General features: G+C 40.6%; 1 protein-coding gene across 17 annotated transcripts in view; it reads left to right on the top strand.

The window, feature by feature from the left end:
• The window catches only part of ERC1 (ELKS/RAB6-interacting/CAST family member 1), a 430,374-nt gene that overhangs the window by 360,660 nt on the left and 46,700 nt on the right, over positions 1-23,014 (top strand). For 11 of the 17 annotated variants that reach the window (XM_077468912.1, XM_077468911.1, XM_077468908.1 and 8 more), the window contains one exon: positions 3,003-3,104. In XM_077468912.1, coding sequence (XP_077325038.1) covers positions 3,003-3,104 — 102 coding nt within the window. Of the gene's footprint in view, positions 1-3,002; positions 3,105-4,102; positions 4,168-23,014 lie in introns of all 17 variants that reach the window. The other 6 variants (XM_077468918.1, XM_077468917.1, XM_077468914.1 and 3 more) reach the window with 1 other exon arrangement.

The raw sequence follows: 23,014 nt of genomic DNA, 5'->3' as shown, positions 1-23,014 counted from the left end.
TCTACTGGCAAGTAAAACGGCTCAGGAAGATATAACCATATCTGTTTTCTCTTGTGGTTTTGCTTTGTGTCTGAAGGTAATGATACTCCTGCACTCTACACCCGCCCATCTCTTTCAGTGCATCAGATATTTTTTTTTTTTTTATTTCCTTCCAGTTCCAGTGTTTAGACTGCAGCAACTCCCACAGGATAGCGGACATTTTGCCATCTTCCGAAACAAGCTATTTTTTCGTCGGCATGGTGGACACAGTATTGCTTTGCATGCTGGGAGTGATCCAGAGTACCTTCAGCACCAATAAAGAAGAAACCTCATTTACTAATTTGCCTGAAAAGAGAAATATTGTAATACAGATTTTTACAAATCCGTCCATTTTTATAGCAGAGCACAGTTATCTTTTTGACCTTCACCTCACGTGAGGTGATTCTGAAGGGAAAGGTACAAGGCTATTTGTCAAAATTGCTCATCATTTAAAAAAATAACAAATTTGCTGCAATACTCACCTTGCCTTCAAAGTGATACCCTGCAAAAACTATGCTCCATCGCCAGTTCTCTTTTGGGTTGAATGACAGGCCACATCATTTAGCTCATTTAATGTGACCCCAGGCCATAATAAACACACTTCTTGTGGCTCCACTTCGGCTTAGGCGTCAGGGACGCTCTGCAATGCATTATGGAAGGCTGCCCATTCAGATATAAGGAAGAAGGCCAAAAGATGTCACGTGATTGGCTAGAAACCCCAGGAAAAAGCATGTATGAAGGGAGTTTAAACAAAGAGTGAGGATAAGCGAGGATGGGAGTGCCTTAAAGTATTTGTTATAGGACTTTATCCATCCTGTCCTTGACAAGGTAAAATTGCTCTGCAGAATGTTTCCTTTCTACCACTCACCATAACAGGACTCTCTTCCCAGTGTTTGCTTTCCTGCCAGTTGGTAGGCAGGTGGCTCGAGCAGTTTTACATGGCAGTAAAACTTAGTGATTATAATGATCTCTTTCACACATCAGTAGTAGATCAATATTGATGCTTTATGTTGGTTTAGAGCAGCATTAACATTGTGAATAACAGTGACACTTGTTTTGCTTCTGTGTAATTTGTCTTTTATATTTTTAAAGATTTTTACTTAACCTATACATTACAAATGTTTTGTATTTATATTTATGATGTAAGGTAGATTTAACCAGAATACCATAACGCAAATGCAGACAGCAAAAACAAAATTTTAATGATTTTGCACTGGGCAGTTGAGTCTATTCAGGTATAACAGAACAAGACAGGTATTTAGAGGTAATCACAAATCAGATTATCTCACTGTCCTGCCTTATTTCAGTGCTGCTACCAGGATCACATTGTCCTTGGCGGCAACTTTGGAGTGGCCCAGCCCATTCAGGAGGATAAGAAGGCAATTTCTGTTTTGGATGGTTAGCCTTGCAAACAAACAGCTGACCCTAAATTACCGGAGAGAACTGAAGTTGAAATAGTTTGGACATTAAGTAATATTTACTCTTGTCCCCCCTGGAGAGTGACAATGCTGTGTCAGCAGGCCCAAGCCCAGCTGGGGACGATTGTCTGCCACATCTGTGCTCATCCCGTGTCTGATGTCCCACGTACATTCTCAGCTGTAAACTCCGGGACTTGTTGTGGCTGGACGACCCTGTTACTCATTATTTCGGGGGCGTTGGTGGCTGCAATGTTGCTGTAACCTGTATGTTATGGAAGAACTCAACACGTAAATATAAAAACCCTTTTTTATTTTATTTGTGTTCTTTCTAAAGTCATTCTTTTTCTTTCCTGTTTCAGCGTAGCTGATGCAATTTCCTGAACAGAACAATTCACATACCATACACCAGGTCAAAATTGTTGGGATGGGGAAGATTAAGTGGGTGAACTTCACTGCTAGTCCACTCCTGGTCCAAACAGGAGACAGCATGGTGGCACAGGCTGCAGAAATTAAATTGTTGGCAATTTGACCAACATAACATAAAAACATACACAATATGGCCAAAAGTATGTAGGCATCCTTGGAATTATTGAGTTCAGGTTTTTTCCAGTAATTGGTGCTGTTGATGTTACCAGCATACAAAGACATTTTAGACAAGTGCACACTTTGAAATTGTGGCAGCAATTCAGGTAAGGCCGTTTTCTGTTCCATCATGACTGTGCCCTATGAACAAAGTCAGCTCTGCAATGGCATGGTTTGACCAGGTTGATTTAGAGCAGTGTTTCTCAAATCCAGTCCTCAGGCCCCCCCAACAGGTCATGTTTTCAGGTTTTCCATTATTTTTCACAGGTGATTTGATCAGTTTCACTGCCTTAGCAATTACCACAGCCGTTTCATCTGAGGGAAATCCTGAAAACATGACCTGTTGGGGGGGCCTGAGGACTGGATTTGAGAAACACTGATTTAGAGGAACTCAGGTGTCCTCCACCAAGCCCTGACCTTAGCCCTATTGAACACCTTTGAGGTAAATTGAAACTCCAATTGCAAGCCTAGTCTTCTTGTCCAACCTTAGTACCTGACCTCACAAATCTTCTTTTGGCTGTATGGGTACAAATGCCCAGAGATATGCTCCAAAATCCTGTGAAAAGCCTTCCCAAAGGAGTGGAGATTGTTCTATCCACAAAAGGGGTTGGAGAAATTGTGTCAAAGCCCATGGTTTTGACATGGGATGTGCCACAAGTACATATAGGTGTGGTGGTCAGGTGTCCTCAAACATGTGGCCACATAGTGTATTTCTGGAAATGATGTTCACTAAATTGAACAACATTGTAACTTCTGGAAGGAGACAAATGCTTGGAGCTGTGACTTTAAATGTGCAAAGGTGCATGTGCAGTGGTTTAAAAAACTATTTGTTTTTATTGTCTGACTGGCATTCTTTGTTTCAAAAGATGCAGCTTTTCCACTTTTTCTTTCTTTTGAAATATATTGTAAAGCTATTTATATGTTATGCCTGATACCGTTGCTGAATTTGTCTAACAGATCATTTTAACCGTCCCTTCCCAACAGACGCAGAACAGAATGAAACTGATGGCGGATAACTATGAAGTCGACCACCTAAAGTCTTCTGCCCAGTCCAACCAAACCAACCACAAGCCCTCCCCAGATCAGGTAGGATGTCATCCTGACCTATGGTTGAAAACTGCGGTGTCTCTATTGGGTGGTTGTAGGTTTTTTGTATGGAATGAAATTCTAGCATGGCGATAATTGCAAGGGTCTATTAGCCTTCACTGGAGTTCCATTTTGATGAAGATCCAAAAGGATTGGAGAAAGTGGCATAGTGAAAGGATCAACAAGGGCATAATACTATGAATAGGATACCTAGAAGTGTAAACTGCTAGATTTTCATTGACTGTTTAGTTGGGTGGGCAGTGAGCCATTCATTTGGACAAGCTGTTCACTGTTTCATTGGGTAACCTGCGAGCTGCTTAAGTAAACAGCATGTGAGCTTTTTAAATGGCAGAGCCTTGAGCTGTTTAACTGTCTAGGTCATGAGCTCGTTAGGTGGCTGTATACCTAAGCCCGCCATAGATGAATCTTGGCCTGTTCAGCAGGGACCAGCCGAGATTCAATCCATCTATAGGCAGGCTGTTTGTACTGTAGTCAATCAATCGATTGAAGTCAGTACAACTATCCTGCTAGATTCTTTGCACATGATTTCTGCCAGCGGCTATAGCCGCTAGCAGCAATCATTGTCTTCTGACCGCGGGGAAGGCTTCCGGATGGAAGAACACATAAGCGCTACAAGAGGGATTCTCATGCAACCCATGGTTGCAGGAAAGAAAATTGCATCTATGGTTTGCTTTATTCTCCACCTTCTCAGTCCCCACAGTGCTTTCTCATACATCAAGCATGAGTGCCTGAGATTGCATCGCATCAAAGGGACACGCAGTTTGAGAGGGCCTGGACAGAAGACGGCTTTTTTTCTGGGTAGACCTTTTGGAACATTCAAGGACAAAAGGGCTCTCATGTTGTGGAATATGCATGCACTTTGTTTTAATGCAACTATTGTCATTCTGTTTTTCTCTTGCAGTCACTAACCAAATGTTTGTTTTGTCCCTTTAATGCTGCTCTTGATGCTTTCTCTGTCATCATCTCTGAACCTAAAGGATGATGAGGAGGGTATTTGGGCATAGCCAATGAGATGATTAGGTCAGCCATTTTGTTCAGAACGGTGAGAACACACTCCTGGCTCATAACTGGTCTTCCCATATGGCTTCCTGCATGTTGCAGTCTGTCCATCTTGTTTGCATGGCCGTGATTGTGCTGTGTTCTTTGCATATCTCCATCTGTGGCCTGTCATGTCTTCTTCACATAGAAAGGGTAGCCCTTTTAAAGACTAGATGCATTTTAAGGTGGCCTGTCAATTCAAATCTTAATAGGCTAGCTTCATCTGCAGGATGTAATTAAAACTTCACTGTGTTCTAAAAAAAATTCAAATATCTGTATATATTGTCTGGTATATTAAAATATGCCCTGTACTGTGGAAGCTGTGCACAAAAAAAGAAGAGACAGGCAAAGGACAAGTAATAAGTATTTCCTGTGGTCTGAAACCCTGCAGCTGATCTTACTCCATTACCAACTTACCATTCCTTCTTTTGCACTGTAACTCTGTCTGAAGGCAGCCATTTTGGTAGGGGCAGGGTTTTTCTTCCTTAAAGCCTCCCCCCGGAGACTGGAGTGGAACCATTCTACATGATCCCTATAAGATGGCAAAATGTTCTCTTTTTTAGGTTCAGGACTACTTTAAATTTGCTTAAGATTGGATGGAGATCAGAAATTCTACTTTTTTGTTTTATTCGGTCAGGTAGATTTGAAATATTGCACAGGAATATTTGGTGTGCTCGAAGCCAGCAGTTGGAGCTTAAAGTCCTATTTCTTCATTTCCAATTTTTCCTATAACTCATTATTTAGAGTTCAACAACACGAGCTGAAGTTTTTTTTAATACAATCCTAATCCAAAAAAAGTTGGGACACTGTAAAATCTACATAAAAACAGAATGCAATGATTTTCAAATGTTATAAAACCATATTTTATTCACAACAGAAAATATAAAACTTACCAAATGTTTAAACGTTTAAAAATGTACCATTTTAAGTAAAAAATAAGGTAATTTTGAAACTGATGGCAGCACTGCGTCTCAAAAAAGTTGGGTCAGGGTAACAAAAAGCTGGCAAAGTAAGTGACACTAACAATGTAGAGCCGGAAGAACATTTTTGCAATGAATTGGGTTACTTAGCAACAGGTCAGTAACATTATTGGGTATAAAAACAGCATCTTCGTGAGTCAAAGTGTCTCAGAAGTAAACATGGGCAGAGGTTCACCAATCTGAAAATCTGCATTTAAAAAATTGTCAAACAATTTCAGAATAATGTTCCTTAATGTAAAATTGCAAAGACTTTAAATATATCATCATCTACAGTACAGAATATCATCTAAAGTGTCAGAGAATCTAGAGAAATCTCTGTGCTCAAGAGACAAGGCCGAAAACCAAGTATTGTATGTCCATGGTCTTCGGGCCCTCAGACAGCACTGCATTAAGTACAGGCATGATTCTGTGATGGATATCACTGCATGGGCTCAGGAATACTTCAAAAATCACTGCCTGTGAATACAGTTTGAAGTGCCATCAAAAAGGGTAAATTTCTATCACGCAAAGAAGAAGCCATATCTGAACATGATCCAGAAACACCACCATCTTCTCTGGGCCAAAACACATTTAAAATTGTCTGTTGCAAAGTGGAAAACTGTTCTGTGGTCAGACAAGTCGAAATTTGACATTCGATTTGGCAATCTTGGGTGCCACATCCTCGAGCCTAAAGAGGAGAGGGATCTTTTGACTTGTTATCCATGCCCAGTTTAGAGGCCTGCATCTCTGAAGGTATGGGGATGCATCAGTGCGTGTGAAATGGTCAACTTTCACATCTGGAATGGCACCATCAATGCTGAAAGATATAACCAGGTTTTAGAGCAGCATATGCTACCATCCAGATGATGTATTTTTGAATGCTAAGCCACATACTACTTCTATGACAACAGCATGGTTTCATAGTAGAAGAGTCCAGGTGCTTAACTGGCCTTCCTGCAGTCCTGACCTTTTACTAATTGAAAATATTTGGCGCATCTTCAAAAGAAAAATACAACAATGAAGACACAGCAGTTAGAATCCAATATGAGGCAAGAACGGGACAACAGTCCTCTCCCAAAACTCCAGCAACTCCTCAGCTCCCAGATGTTTAAAGAGCGTTGTTAACCACTTCCCGCCCGGCCTATAGCAAAATGACAACCGGGCGGTGGTTCAGTTATCCTGACTGGGCGTCATATGACGTCCTTCAGGACAACAGCCACCAGGTGCCCATGGGGGCGTCCGTCGCAGCGATTGGTAAAGACGTTCTTTACCACGTGATCAGCCATGTCCAATCATGGCTGATCACAATGTAAATAGGAAGAGCCGTTGATCGGCTTTTCCTCACTCGCGTCTGACAGACGCGAGTAGAGGAGAGCCGATCGGTGGCACTCCTCTACAGGGGTCTGCGGTGATTGTTTATCCGTGCACACCCCCCCCCCAGATGACCACACTGGACCACCAGGGATGCCACTAGGACCACCAGGGAAGGGGACAACATGTTGATGGCCAGGTATGTACCTTATGGCCATCCACATGTTCAAATGAATGCCCAATCTGTGCCAATCAGTGCCCACACAAATGGGCACTGATTTGCACTAGTATGTAATAAAAGGCAACAGTGATGCCCGGAAATACCACCCATTATTGTCATCAGTGCCCATCCATGCCTATCGGTGCCTATCAGTGCCACCCATAAGTACCCGTCGGTGCCACCTATGAGTGCCCATCAGTGCCACCTCATTGTTGCCCATCAGTGCCGCCTTATCAGTGCCCGTCAGTGCAGCCATATCAGTGCCCATCATTGAAGGAGAAAACATACTTATTTACAAAAAAATTTAACAGAAACAAAGAAAAACTTGGGTTTTTTCAAAATTTTCGGTCTTTTTTTATTTGTTGCGCAAAAAAATAAAAATCGCAGAGGGGATAAAATACCACCAAAAGAGAGCTCTGTTGGAACAAAATGATAAAAAATTTGTTTGGGTACAATGTCACATGACCGCACAATTGTCAATCAAATTGCGACAGCGCTGAAAGCCTGGTATTGAAGTGGTTAAAAGAAAAGAAGATGCTACATTGGTGGTAAATATGGCCCTGTTCCAAATTTTTTGAGACCTGTTGCTGCCAACAATTTTAAAATTACCCTTTTATTTTTTTATTTTTATTTTTTAATGGTATATTTTCTCAGTTTGAGTTTTGATATGTTTTCTATTTATTATTGTGAAAAATATGGGTTTATAAGATTTGTAAAAATCATTGCATTCTGTTAATACAGTGGCTAAAATTAGTATTTGACCCCCTGCAGATTTTAGAAGTTTGTCCACTTTTAAAGAAATAAAAGGTCTATAATTGTTATCATGTATTTTAAATGATAGAGATAGAATACCAACCAAACTCCAGAAATTAAAAATCATAATACAAATGTTATAAATTGAGTGAGTTGCAGTTCAGTGAGTAAAATAAGTATTTGATCCCCAAGCAAAACATGACTTTGTACTTGATGGAGAAACCCTTTTTGCCAAGCACAGAGTTAAGACGTTTCATGTAGTTCGTTACCAGGGTTTGCACACATCTCAGGAGGGATTTTGGCCCACTTGTCTTTACAGATCTCTCAATCCTTGAGGTTTCTTGGCTGTCGCTTGGCATACATTTTCTATAGATTAAGGTCTGGAGACTGGCTAGCCCACTCCATGACCTTGATTGATTGTTAAGAATTATAGACCCTTCATTTCTTTGTAACTGGGCAAACTTACTAAATCTGCAGGGGATCAATTAATTATTTCCCCCACTGTATGTAGATTTTACACCAAGTCCCAACTTTTTTGTAATTGGAGTTGTACAAATTAGTGAGTCAGAGCAGCAATGCCTACCTCTGTTCGTTAGAGATTTCAGTCAGAAACAAATTGCCTTCAGCTAACACACAATGCTCTGGGAATCCTTTGTCTTGTAATTTTTATTTCTTAAACAAACTTTATGAACTCCTGATCATCACACCTATATAAAATTATTTGACATCCCATTCCAAAACCATTGGCATGAATATGGAGTTGCCCCCTTTTTGTCTATAACAACCTCCATTGTTTTTGGAAAGCGTTTCGCAGGATTTTGGAATGTGTATGTAGAAATCTGTCCCATTCTGCCAAAAGAGCATTAGTAAGGTCAGGCACTGATGTTCCAGTTTACTCCAAATCTGTGCAGTGAGGTTGAGGTCAGGGCTCTCTGCAGGCCACTTCTTCCACACCAAACTGGTCACATAATGCCTTTATGGAGCTGGCTTTGTGCACAAGGGGTACAGCCATGCCAAAACAGTGAAGGGCCTTCCCCAGACTGTTACCAAAAGGTTAGAAGCGCATAATTGTCCAAAATATCCTTTTATGCTGCAGCATTAACAGTAGCTTTACTGTAAACACCTGTACAGCCCTCATCCACATATTGTTTGCCATCTTGGTAGGTATGATGGTCAGATGTCCACAAATTTTTGTCTATATTATGTTTGTGTTTAAAATATACCAGCCTTTCGCAACCTTTTTAACTTGAAATGACTTTCCAGGCTCAGGGAACTCCTACTTAGAATTACTATATCTACGGATTATAGTGCCTTTTCACTGGAATGAATGCTCCTAATTATTGTGATCATTGGGAATTATCCCCCTTTACAGATGGCTAAAAGGATCAATGGTGTCACGTAACCCCTGGAAACCTCTGAAGGAACCCTGGGGTTCCAAAGAACCCTGGTTGGGAAAGGCTAGTATATGTATTTACAATGGTTAGCTGCCTTATAGATATGATTCCAGTCATACTGACAATCTGAAGATTCTACAAGCATGCATTTTTTTATGCATTTAACCTTTTTACAGGCTTTTTTTGTCATCGCGCTTTTCTCTGATGAAAAGTGATGCTTCTGTCCAGGGGAAAAGTACTTTGTGTTTTTTATTTTTTTTTCTCTCCAAAATTTGGATTTTTGTATTCACACCCCCCTCCCTGAGCAATTACATCATGAAAATGTCGCTTTGTCCCAATATTTCAACTGCCACAGTGCTGGGAGAGCTTAAAGCGAAAGGTGAACGGGTTAATCGGGATTAAATCCTTCTGGGGGGGGGGTCTCATCCCCCCCCCCCTTACCCTTGTTGTTGATGCTGAAGAACTCACAGAGCATGTAATTAGAGGAATGTGAAGGGCTGGTGCACCTGCAAACATGGAGCCAGTGTCTGGGAACCTGCGCCCAATCTCCTCTCTGACATAACTGCTGCTTATTCAAGCATCGTGGCTGGGTAGTGGGTGTCATCTGCTAAAGCAATCTGTGGTGCATTTTTAGTGAGTACGCACTGTAAGTTACTATTGAAACTTAATGTAGAACTATAGGCAAAACTTCTTTTTTTTTTTTTTTTGGATAGAGCAAAGAAGGGTTATAACTCCTGTCATATATTTTTTTTCCCCACTATTTGTGTCAGAGATTTCCCTTCACTTCCTCTCCCATAGCCAAACAAGAAGTGAGAGAAAATCCCTGAAAATTATTTTTCTGGGGACAACCCAAAATTTGGGATTTTTGGAAAAAAATAAATAAATAAATTGCCTGTGTTACTAAACCCGCAATGGTAAAATCAGTCTATATATGCAGTAAAGCATGCTCATTATACTCACTGTGGAACCTAAGGGGATAATACTCTGCATTGTGTAAAAAGGCTGTTTGATCCCCCCTCCTCTGATCCGCCCCTTCTCCCATTGTCCCCTAATCATTTCCTGATAGTACAGAGCTTGGGGACTAGCTGCACATGCTCAATTTGGCACTGTCCAGACAGAGGGTCAGAGGTCCTGCATCCTTATAGGACAATCAGGGGAGAATGAAATCTCCTACAAGCTTTAACCAGACATTGATAGAAGTCATGAGACTGCTCTACCTGCTGATGAGAAAAGGTAATTAGCAGTTTATATTTACTAAAATAATTGCATTTCCATGTTCTGTGTACTGTGGGAGACCAGATGTAGCGAATGCAGGTTCCTGTGTATAGTAACACTTTAAGTCTTAAGATTTTAACTCTCCTAATTTACTTGCTGTCTGTAAATAGGACAGTGTTATCAGCATTCTAGCTTAAAAAACTGCAACAAAATGAATCAGCCTCTTTGAGTACCTGTATTTCAGAACAGTCGCACACAAAGGATTTTGCAATCAAGCAAACACAAAAATTCTGTTTAATTTGCCTTCGTTTTTTTTTTTTTTCAACTGCTGAAGCTTTTTGTTTTAAATAAGTAGAAAAATATATGGAGAAACGTTGAAGGATTGGTGGAAAATAAAAGAGAAAAAGGGAAGCGAGAAAAAATGGGGGGAAGGGGGTTTAAGCTTTTGTTGGCTTGTATTATTCCTGGGTTATCATGGCATTGACACAATAAGGCAGGAAGCATTTAATTGGCAGAATCTGCAAAATACATTTCCCAAAGGCATTGCCACTTCCTCTAAAGCTAAACTCCAGGCACAAAAACATTCATTTAAATATACTCCTCAATATCCATATCAAATGCTTTTGCAGATACGGTTATTACTTTGCAAAAGTAGCATTGACGTCATCATTGTGCTGTACAGCGCCTGTGCAGAGAGCAGAGATGTGTGAGGATCCCAGCAGGCCCCACCCACTACAGGCTGTCTGCAGAAAAATACAGGAGGGGGCAGAGACGAGACCAGTCACTCGGAGCAAAGAGAGAGAGAAGCAGTGACTGGTCTTCATTACAGGAAACTCCTGCACAGAGGCAAATTTTCATATTGGATTACAGGTCTGGAAGAAATACAGAAAGCACACCAAGATTCAGGTAAAAATACATATGCCTTTTCTATTTAGGCAATATGTGCTTATCGCAGAATTCAACTTTAACCTCTTAAAGACCACCCACCGCACATGTACTGCCGCAGGGCGGTTCTATTGTACATCGTTTCATGCAATAGATACTGTGGGAGCACTGGCAGAGCACGACCGCGGGTCCAGCGGACTCTGTCAGCCAGCCACCTGCGATTGTGGTACAGAGAGGCAGAAGGGGGATCTGCCTATGTAAACAATGTGGATCCCTGTTTTGATAGGGGACAACACTGATGCTAGTGATCAGAAACAACTATCTCTGTGTTGTCCCAGTGAGCCCACCCTCCACACAGTTAGAACACACCCAGGGAACACAGTTAACCCTTTGATTGCCCCCTAGTGTTAACCTCTTCCCTGCCAGTGTCATGTATACATTGATCAGTGTATTGTTTTAGAACTGATCACTGTACTAATGTCACTGGTCCACAAAAATTGTCACTTGGAGTCAGATTTGTTTGCTGCAATGTTGCAGACCTGCTAAAAATCGCAGATCGGCGCCATTACCAGTAAAAACAATAATTTTTTTAAAAAGTCCTTAAATCTATTCCCTATTTTGTAGATGCGATAACTTTTGCACAAATCAATTAATATACGCCTATTGCGATTTTTATTTTATTTTTTAATTTTACCAAAAAAATATATAGAAGAATACATATTGGCCTAAACTAATGAATACATTTTATATTATATATATATATATATTATTTTTTTGCATATGTATTCTAGCAGAACGTAAAAAAATATATATTTTTTTTGTCAAAATTGTCGATCTTTTTTTTGTTTATAGCACAAATAAAAAGCGCAGAGGTAATTAAGTACCACCAAAAGAAAGCTCTATTTGTGTGAAAAAAAGGGCACAAATTGTGTTTGGGTACAACAACCGTGCAATTGTCAGTTAAAGAGACGCAGTGCCATATCGCAAAAAAATGGCCTGGTCTTTAAGGGAGCAAATCCTTCCATGGCCGAAGTGGTTAAGAGGCCATACCAGTGTGGTAAAATATTGATTTTGACCTTTAGAGGAGAGCAGAATGGTTTGCAACATGTCATCATCGGTGATGAACACATACGAGTCTTGCCTCTACAGGCGTCCCACTTTGTCCCCGAACACTGTCTGCTGATGTCAGACTTCTGAGCTCCTGGCAGGCGTGTTGATAAGTGCGACCCATCATGCTTATCTGCTAATCAAGAACCTTGTTAATTCTGGTTATAATGACTCCTGGCACATTCCTGTTACTGAGTGGCCCCCAAAATATTTTGTATCTATGCAACCAAATACTGGCTGCACTGGAAGAAGAAGCTTTAAAGTATAAGTAAACCCATTCTTAAACATCTCGGATAAGCTTTAACATGCGTGTTTTAGCTGTGTTAGTTTTGCTTTCAGTTGGGGAGCAGCAAAGGTCACTGGGAAATTTTAAAGTAGATCTGTAACACAAAACTTTTTTTATTTTATTTTTTATTTTGATATGGTAAGGATTGCTTTAAGAGGAAATCTCTCCAAAGTAAGGGAAAATGTGATATATTATAAGGACAACTCCCGACAAATGGCTACATACACACCCCAAACACATATACTCACCGGCCACTTTATTAGGTACACCTTGCTAGTACCGGGTTGGACCCCCTTTTGCCTTCAGAACTGCCTTCATTCTTCTTGGCATAAATTCAACAAGGTGTTGGAAACATTCCTCAGAGATTTTGGTCCAGATTGACATGATAGCACCACATCCCAAAGGTGCTCTATTGGACTGAGATCTGGTGACTGTGGAGGTCATTGGAGTACAGTGATCTCATTATCCTGCTGGAAGGAGCCATCAGAAGATGGGTGTACTGTAATCATAAAGGGATGGACATGGTCAGCAACAATACTCATATAGGCCATGGCACTTAAACGATTCTCAATTGGTACTAAGGGGTCCAAAGTGTGCCAAGAATATCCCCCCACACCATTACACCACTAGCTTGAACTGTTAATACAAGGCAGGATGGATCCATGCTTTCATGTTGTTTACGCCAAAGTCTGACCCAAACATCTGAATGTTGCAGCTGAAATTGACTCATCAGACCAGACAGCATTTTTCCAATGGTCTATTGTCCAATTTTGGTGAACCTGTGTGAATTGTAGCCTTCGTTTCCTGTTCTTAGTTGACAGGAGTGGCACCCGGTGTGGTCTTCTGCTGCTGTAGCCCATCTTCAAGGCTCAATGTGTTGTGCGTTCAGAGATGGTATTCTGTATACCTTGGTTGTAACGTGTGGTTATTTGAGTTACTGTTGACGTTCTATCATCTCAAACCAGTCTGTCCATTCTCCTCTTACTTCTGACATCAACAAGGCATTTTCTTCCCCACAACTTCCGCTTACTGGATATTTTCTCTTTTTTGCAAACCCCTAGAGATGGTGGTGCGTGAAAATCCCAGTAGATCAGCAGTTTTTTAAATACTCAGTCTAGAGCTGCACAATTAATCAATAGAAAAAAAATCACAATCTCGATTCAACCCCCCTCACGATCTTAATCTGGCATTTCCACAATTCATTCATTGACACTCACAGCTGTCAAAAAAAAATAAAAAATCCGACAAATGTTTATGAACATTGCACAGCGCTGGGAGATCAAAGGAAACATTGTAACATTTAGTTCTTTTAGATCAAAGGGAAGAACTTTTGTCTGTAAATGAGGTCAGTTTAACCACTTTAAATCAGTATTTTCTTTTTTCCAATAAAATATTTTATTGATTAAGAAAGGAAAGAAGATACAAATTTATATATTGTGAATGAAAATTTACATAGAATCACAAACAACAAAAACAATAATAATAACATGGGAATATAAAATAAAGCAGGAACATCTTTACCACTGACAGAAAAGAACAGGAAATATAGTATCATTAGACAAACAATCGTGAATTAAATCAGTATTTTCTGCTAGAAAATTACTTAGGACCGTAGAGAATAAAATGGTGATCGTTGCAATATTTTATGTCAAACTGTATTTGCAGAGCAGTCTTTCAAACGCATTTTTTTTGTGAAAAAATACACTTTGATGAATTTTAAAAAAGTTAGCCCAATTTTTTTGTATAATGTGAAAGCTGATGTTACGCCAAGAATCGCAAGAGAATCGTGATCTTTATTCTAAATAAAAAAATTGTGATTCTCATTTTGTATAGAATCGTGCAACTTAGACCAGCCCGTCTGGCAACAACAGCCATGCCACTTTCAAAGTCACTTAAATCCCCTTTCTTCCCCATTTTGATGCTCGGTTTGAACTTCAGCAAATCGACTTCACCACATCTAGATGCCTAAATACATTGAGTTTCTGCCATGCGGATTAGCAATTTGTGTTACCAAGCAATTGAATAGGTGTACCTAATAAAGTGGCCGGTGAGCGTATATCCGGGTCTATTTTAGCCACTTTAGGATTTGTAAATAAAGCGTTATTTCATGATCCCACATCCTTGTTATAATGTAGAATGACACCGTGCCTGTCCTCCTGACTTTTGATTATTAGTAAATACCATCACACCAGTAACATGCAACATGAGCTCTTTTTCCTTTTTCTTTCCTACATTCCTGCCTCATTTGTAGGGCTTACAGACCAAATGCTCGAACTGTACCCTGATTTCAGCCTGATTTCATGCAGCTTTGCAGTCATATAAGGCGACATACTTTTGGAGTTGATTTACTAATTGCGAATATACTGTGCGTTGCAAGTGTAGTTGCTCTGAAATGAGGGGAAGCTCTGCTGATTTCTATCATCTAATTATGTACCACAAGCAAAAATGCTGTATTATATTTTCCTTGCATGTGATTGGGCTTTCTTTGCTAAGTGAAGCTTTACCTCATTTACAAAGCTTCTACAGTCCCTGGGGACTTGGTGCATGCAGCCTCTGGCTCTCCATGGTTTCTTAGCTGTGACCACATTTAAAGTGCATCTGTGCCTACCAAATGCCAGGCCTCTATCCCTTATTAACCACTAAGACAGTCTCAATGCCACTAATTGAGAAACAAATGCTCACATTATCTGCAATGATAAAGCCATCTGTTGCCTTTGGTGATTTTTTTTTTTTTTTTTTTAATCACAGCACCACTTTAAATGTGCACATGGGAAGAAACACATGTAAACTTTGTTCAGTGCAGCTTACAGCAGGCCCAGGCTGCCCTCCTTGGGTTTGGCTCAGGACGGAGACTCTTAAGATCTCCCTTGCAGTGTCCGATCTCTCTGTGGGGTTCTTGTGCGGCTGGCGGCACTTCTGAGAATCGTCTCTGAAATAACCGCTCGTCCTTTGGCATGAGCACAGAATACCCCGTAGGAGCATGTCAGTTCTGGATGGTCTCTTCCTCTTGCCCTTCCAGAACCAAAACACACACTCAGTGGTAGCTTCCACTTATTCCGGATTAACCTGTTAATTGCAGAATAAAATTGTGGCGCATTAAATGAGGATCAGCTGGTGGAGTCAGTCCGAAGGTTCAAGTATTCCTCCTGACAGTCTGACAATGGTGGGGGGGGGGAGAAAATTCTTTTACCTCCACATAGCTATTCATATTTATCATATCAGGAGAAACATATATATATTCATATATTTGACACCAACAAAACAGTTAACCTTATCCTATGCATATTTAAAAAGATTTTAGTGATCTACTTAAAAATGTAAAGCCCAATTTTTTTTTTTTTTGTAAAGCTCAAACTTAATCTGCTCATATTTTCACCTTCTTGGTTCCTCCCTCCTCTCTTCAACATGCAAAAAAAAAACAAAAAAACAGGAAATGGAAAAAAAAAACCTCTCTGTTTTCATTAAAGCGGCGTTCCACCCACATTTTTTTTTTTTTTTTAAATGCATCCCCTGATTTTTTTTAATTAAAACAATATTAATATGTTATATGCCATGCTGCTTTTGTTTTTTTGTTTTTATGTAAACTAGCCTTTATAGTCCTTTGCCAGCATGCTCCCATCTTAATTGTGGGCATGTGAAGCCCACTTGTATCTTCATCTGGGATAAGGTGCTGCTGGGTACTCAGCATGCACCTCCAGACCTTGCGCATGCACGCAAACCACAAGGCACAATGCACACATTGTAGTTCGGGTTGCCATAGCAATGATGGCGTTGGAAGAAGTTCCCGCCCCATTGCTATGGCCACCTGTCACTCAAGACTAAACCCTGGAAGCAAGAGGGTGCTTGTCGCCACCTTGCATCACGTTATTTCCTGTTTGGAAATAACGCAATGCTTCCAGGCAGTGATGCCCACTGACTCCTGGGAATGATGACACACATCTCCCAGGAGCCAGTGTGCCGGCAGCAATGACGTACCTCACCGTGGCAAGATAAACAGGAAGAAGAAAGATAAGCCCTTGGAAACAAGGTAAATGGAGCGGGGGGAAAAAATGCTTTTTTTAAATGCTGCAATGAAGCAGATGGTGATAACATAAAAATGTGGGTGGAACTCCGCTTTAAATACCTTATTTTATTATACATTTTATATATACATATTATATATTTATTATACCTGGTTTCATCACTGGGTCTCTGTACTTCTCTATGATATGCAGGCAGATCAGGACCAATGGAAGGGATCAGCAGGGTGCTGTATATAGCTTTCTAAAATGTGCACAGCACCGTGCCTCAATCCTGATACCATTGTCCTGGTTTTTGGGACGAGTTATACAAATATCAAATTGCCATAGAGTGTGGGTGCCAGTCTGGGAAAATACAGGTGATACTCGAAAAATTTGAATATCGTGCAAAAGTTAATTTATTTCACTAATGCAACTTAAAAAGTGAAACTAATATATGAGATAGACTCATTACATGCAAAGCAAGATAGTTCAAGCCGTGATTTGTCATAATTCTGATGATTATGGCATACAGCTCATGAAAACCCCAAATCCACAATCTCAGAAAATTAGAATATTACATGTAATCAATAAAATCAGGATTGTATATAGAACAATATCGGAACTCTGAAAAGTATAAGCATGTATATGTACTCAGTACTTGGTTTGAGCCCCTTTTGCAGCAATTACTGCCTCAATGCGGCGTGGCATGGAAGCTATCAGCCTGTGGGACTGCTGAGGTGTTATGGAAGACCAGGATGCTACAATATCGGCCTTGGGCTCTTCTACATTGTTCGGTCTCATGTCTCTCATCTTAGATTCTCTATGGGGTTCAATTCAGGCAAGTTTGCTGGCCAATCAAGAACAGTAATCTCACGGTCATTGAACCAGGTTTTGGTGCTTTTGGCAGTGTGGGCAGGTGCCAAGTCCTGCTGGAAAATGAAGTCAGCATCCCCATAGAGCTCGTTTGGGGTAGGAAGCATGAAGTGCTCCAAAATCTCCTGGTAAACGGCTGTGTTGACCCTGGACTTAATTAAGCACAGTGGACCAACATCAGCATATGACATGGCTCCCCAAATCAACACAGACTGTGGACATTAGTGAAATAAATTTAACTTTTGCACAATATTCGAATTTTTAGAATTTCACCTGTAGGTGTTCCTAAGCAGGCTGTATTTGCATGAAGACCACTCTAATTAGTTCCCACATCTGAGCCGCCATGGTTGGAAGAAGCTGGGCTGGGGAGCAAAGAGCTAACTGACACCGAACGGCCTCCAGTCGGGGAATGAGGCAGGGTCTATATGCCTTGGTGGGGCTTCTAATGCACGTTGTGAGAATCTTAGTGTTCATGAAATTAGAGAATTTTCAGTACAGAAGAAAAGCCTGTACAATTGTGCAAGAGTGAAGGGGAAGACTGGATTTCAGCTTAAAAACAAATTCATGGCCTGTTGTAAAGCCCAAAAAACTTACCAGACTACATGTAGGGAATAATCGCACTCTTATTGCTGCAAACTATTTTATGTCTCTATTAACATTCTTGCCAGAATGGAATTGGAAAGAAATTGCACACATGCTTGTACCTTTCTGTGAGCCTGTTTGTAGTGCAGTTCTGGATAACATATTTTGTCCTGGTCCATTTCCTCTTTTATCTGCATTTTTGTCACCAGAATCTACCACTGAATGGTGGGATTAACTGCTGCTGATCTTATTCGCCCAGCTTTGTACCAGCAGACGGGGAGGGATGCTCTGTGTAGTGATATTACCCCCAGGCTCCACTCCATGACATTCCCCAGTGCAGGACCTTCCACTCTGCTTATAGCTCTCATCAATTTACTTCTTTTTCTTGCTCCTTATTTTAAAATAATTATGTATGTTTTAATAAAAAAAATTTAAAACTCCATCCACATAGCTAATTTGTGGCTTTTAGGTTATAGCTGTAAAGTCAATATACACCCCAACTTGATGACATGTAGTTTACTGTGCACTTTATATATTAAGCCATCTTGTACAGTTGTATGGACTCCTCTCCTCCACTGAAATTGCTGACTCTGATTTCACTGCACACTGTGAGCTTCTCACAATGTGCATTAGAAGCTGCACAAGTCAAATGGAGCCCACCTAATTTCCCTACTAGAGGACATCAGCATCATCTAGACCAGGGGTCTCCAAAACTTTCTAAGCAAAGGGCCAATTTACTGACCTTCAGGCTTAAGGTGGGCCTGGACTGTGGCCAGCTGCGGTAGAAAATGCCCCGGCATCAGTGCCCCAACATAGTGCCCCATTGTTGGTATCAATGGGATAAATAGGAAACCAATGATGGTTTCAGTAGGGGTAATTGTGCCCCATCATTGGTGTCGATTGGTAGAATAGTGCCCCAAGGGCCAGATAAAGGCAAGAAAAAGGCCACATCTGGCCCCCGGCCACAGTTTGGAGACCACTGATTTAGACATTTCTTCCCTGGCCCAACTGTCCCTGTTACACCCCTTTTAATTCATTGGATCTTCGTTTTTTTCAATCATGGAGGCTCAGCATTACATGTGGACATTACCTAGGGAAGTCTGCATACAATTGCAGCCTGCATTGGTACATCTACTGCTCCAGACTAAAGCCGGCCATATACGATACAATTTTTTGCAGGAAATAAAAATCGCTCAACTCCCCCCATTAACACAGTCCGTGTTGATGAGGGATTCCCACCTACAGAGCTATTGTGTTCTCTCAGCAGGGGGGTGCGGGAAGCCGTCCCTGCTGGGAGAACACAGTGATTATTGGTTGCGATTATATAGCCGCTTGTAATAATCATATCCCAAAAATCCAACATTCTGGTTGTACTCAAGTCTTTTGATGGATCATCTTGGGTACAATCCGCCTGCCCATACATGGTTTGAATTTCGGCCGGTCTCTGCTGAACCGCCTGAGATTTGATCCGTCTATGGCCAGCTTAATATTCACCCATCAAGGCCTTTTGATATTTGCATAACTCCTCCCAAGAGCCAGCCCACTCCTTGCTTTAGAATCAAGGGCTCTTGAGGAGCACTGAGGCAGGGTGCTGTGATGTTTTCAGGAATCTTTGTACAGCCTCCTGCCGGTCCCTCCTACCATCCATGATCTGCCTGCACTGTATAGAGAACAGAGACCCAGTAATGATATCACTGTAACTAAAATAAGGTATGTAATGAAAAATTTTTATTTAAAAAAAACAAATAATTATTATATTGATGAGGGGGAATGGAGGAACCAGGGAAGACCAAATGTATGCAGATTTAACTTTAGCTTTTAGGATTCCCAAAGACAAAAGAAATGCCTTTTGCCCGAGAATTAGTTAATCAGAAGATCGTACCTGCAAACAGCTGAAATGGGACTTAAAGTATAACTAAAGGCAAAACTTTTTTTTAGCTTTGGATAGAGTGGAGAGGGATTAGAACTCCTGTCAGTTTTTATTGCGATCTGTGTCCCCGCTAGGGAGATTTTCCCTATTTGTCCCGTTTACCATTATCATTGAAAGGGAAATTAAAAGAAAATCCCACATTTTGGGTTGTCCCCAGAAAAGTAATATGGGGCAAATCTTTCAAAGGGGACAATAGTTCTGGTGACCTGGGGGTCCCCAAGTAATTCCCTTAATGTGCAGGGATTTGCTCTTATTTCCTGTTTGGCTATGGGAGAAGAAGTGAAGGGAAATCTCTGCAATGAGACAGATGGCAAAAATAAACCTTACAGGGGGTATAACCCTGCCTTACTCTATCCAAAATAAAAAAAATAAGTTTTGCCTATAGTTCTGCGTTTTCATAGAGAATAAAACTGACTGAATAGGCAGATGCAGCAGAGAAAGGTTTTATCCGGCTTTGTATGGCTAGTCTTACAGTGCTAGATGACACTGGTTATGCCCCCCTTCTAGTTATGCCTGTTTTACCCTGTTTAGGGGACATACAGTTATGCTCATAAGTTTACATACCCTGGCAGAATTTATGATTTCTTGTCCATTTTTCAGAGAATATGAACGATAACACAAAAACATTTCTTTCACTCATGGTTAGTGTTTGGCTGAAGCCATTTATTATTGATCAACTGTTTGTACTCTTTTTAAAACATAATGACAACAGAAACTACTTAAATGGCCCTGATCGAACGTTTACATACCCTGGCGATTTTGGCCTGATAACATACACACAAGTTGACACAAAGGGGTTTGAATGGCTATTAAAGGTAACCATCCTCACCTGTGATATGTTTGCTTGTAATTAGCATCTTTCATTCAGTGCTGCACTGACTTTTCTGGATTCTGAGTCATAGGGGAAGCAAAAGAATTGTTAAAGGGTCTGCAGGAAAAGGTAGTTGAACTGTATAAAAAGATATCCAAGGAATTGAGCATGCCAGTCAGCAGTGTTTAAACTCTAATCAAGAAGTGGAAAATGAAGGGTTCTGTTGAAATCAAACCACAGTCAGGTAGACCAACTAAAATTTCAGCCATAACTGCCATTAAAATTGTTCGGGATGCAAAGAAAAACCCACAAATAATTTCAAGTGAAATACAGGACTCTCAAAACTCTTAAAACATGTGGTGTGGCTGTTTCAAGATGCACAATAAGGAGGCATTTGAAGAAAAATGTGCTGCATGGTAGAGTCACCAGAAGAAAGCCATTACTAAACAAATGCCACAAAGTATCCTGATTACAATACGCCAAACAGCACAGAGACAAGCCTCAAACCTTCTGGCACAAAATCATTTGGAGTAATGAGATCAGAATTTAGCTTTTTGGCCACAACCATAAACACTACATTTGGAGAGGAGTCAACAAGGCCTATGATGAAAGGTAGACCATTCCTACTGTGAAATACGGAGGTTGATGTTTTGGGGATGTGTGAGCTACAAAGGCACAGGAAATTTGGTCAAAATTTATGGCAAGATGAATGCAGTATGTTATCAAAAAATACTGGAGGAACATTTGTATTCATCAACCAGGAAGCTGCACATGGGACGTACTTGGACATTCCAACATGACAATGATCCAAAACACAAGGCCAGGTCGACTTGTCATTGGCTACAGCAGAATATAGTGAAGGTTCTGGAGTGGTCATTTTACAATACATGGTATTAAGAACTGGGGTATGTAAACTTTTGATCAGGGTAATTTTTCTAGTTTCTGTTGTCATTATGATTTAGAAAAAAGTAAACACAGCTTATTGGTAATTAATGGCTTCAGCCAAACGCTGTCCATGAGTGAAAGAAAAGTTTTTGTGTTCTCATTCATTTTCTCTGAAACCATACATTTTGCCAGGGTGTGTAAACTTATGAGCACAACTGTATTGTGGCCTCTGACTTCATGGAATAAATTAAGCAGACACCCTCCATATAACTGGTTCCTATAGAGTTCTTCTTGCACTTCAAAGCTTCACACAGGCCAAGGACTGTTTCCTGTAATATCACAAACAGATGGTGGTGTTTGCTCACCATGTCCTGTGTTATGACAGCGATAAACGGCTGTTCCCCACTGTGCTTTTGTTTCTGATAACCAGAAAATGGTGTCCGTTCCCCTAGTCACCCCCCATACCAAATCCCACAGTCATTACTAAATTTGGCTTAGTGTTTTTATCAATTTCAAAAAGAAAGTTGTTTCATCGGTTCTTACAATTGTAACTTATTGAATCGCTGTCTTGTTGTTTCATTGAGGCAATAGAATGGGGAATTTTTGTTTGTAAAGAGAACAGGTTACAATTAGACATGAATCTTAATATTCAGTGTTAAAGTGGAACTTTGGCAAAAATAAAAAACGTGGAAAGTCGTCCCTGCCAGAAGACTGTGGTTATTGCCAGCAGCTAAACCAGCTGCTAGCGATAATCACAAGTGAATTCTGCAGGCTGGTTGTACCCAAGTTGATCAATCGATCAACTTGGTACATTCAGCCTGCTTACACACGGTTCAAATCTTGGCCGATTCCTGATGAACCAGCTGAGATTCGAACCATGTATGGCCGGCCTAGATGTCTTTCGTTCAGCTCACTAGCTGACCTATATAAACCTATGTATGAATGGCCAGCTTATAGGACACACAGTGATGGCAACTGTGAAAAACCTGATGTATGTAAACCCTAAAAATGAACTTTTTTTATTTGTTCCCTTTTGGTACCTCTGCTGCAATAAAATCCCAAGCATTGTTAAAAAGATAACGTCACTTTTTAGAAAAAATAAGTGCACATTTTTTGCAGGTGAAAAACGATGCATTTATTCTTATTTTCTTTTGGAGCCTATAAAGCATTGCACCAGCGATCAGCAGATCACTGGTGCTATGCAGGTCTCCTTCAGATCGGTCAGAATATCTGTGTACCCGTACTTCCCATACGGGCAGGCAGATACAGCGACAGGAAGAAATCGATGAACTACAACGGAGCTCCACAGCGCCCTGGTAGTTCACTGAGAACTAAAAGCCAAAAACTGCAAAGGATGTCAGGACTAGAGGTCGACCGATATGGGTTTTTCTCTGGCCGATGCCGATATTTAGAAATCATGGCGGCCGATGGCCGATATACGATGCCGGTTTTTTTTGGGCCGATATGTTAGGCCGATTTTATTTTATTTATTTATTTTTTTCCTTTTTTATTTATTATTATTATTTTTTTTTTAATCCCCCTTGATCTAACATACCTTTCCCACTGGGACGTTTGTCAGGCGCTTTTGGGCTAAAAATAGCGCCTGTAAAGTGCCTGCAAAATGGCTCCCCTGCAGTCT

Source organism: Lithobates pipiens, unplaced genomic scaffold (assembly GCF_037356315.1).
Source record: "Lithobates pipiens isolate NorthernLeopardFrog02 unplaced genomic scaffold, aLitPip1_a1.2 Scaffold_8, whole genome shotgun sequence".
Classification (NCBI taxonomy): domain Eukaryota; kingdom Metazoa; phylum Chordata; class Amphibia; order Anura; family Ranidae; genus Lithobates; species Lithobates pipiens.
Note: the sequence above shows the minus strand (reverse complement) of the source record. Positions and strands in the feature narration are given on the sequence as shown.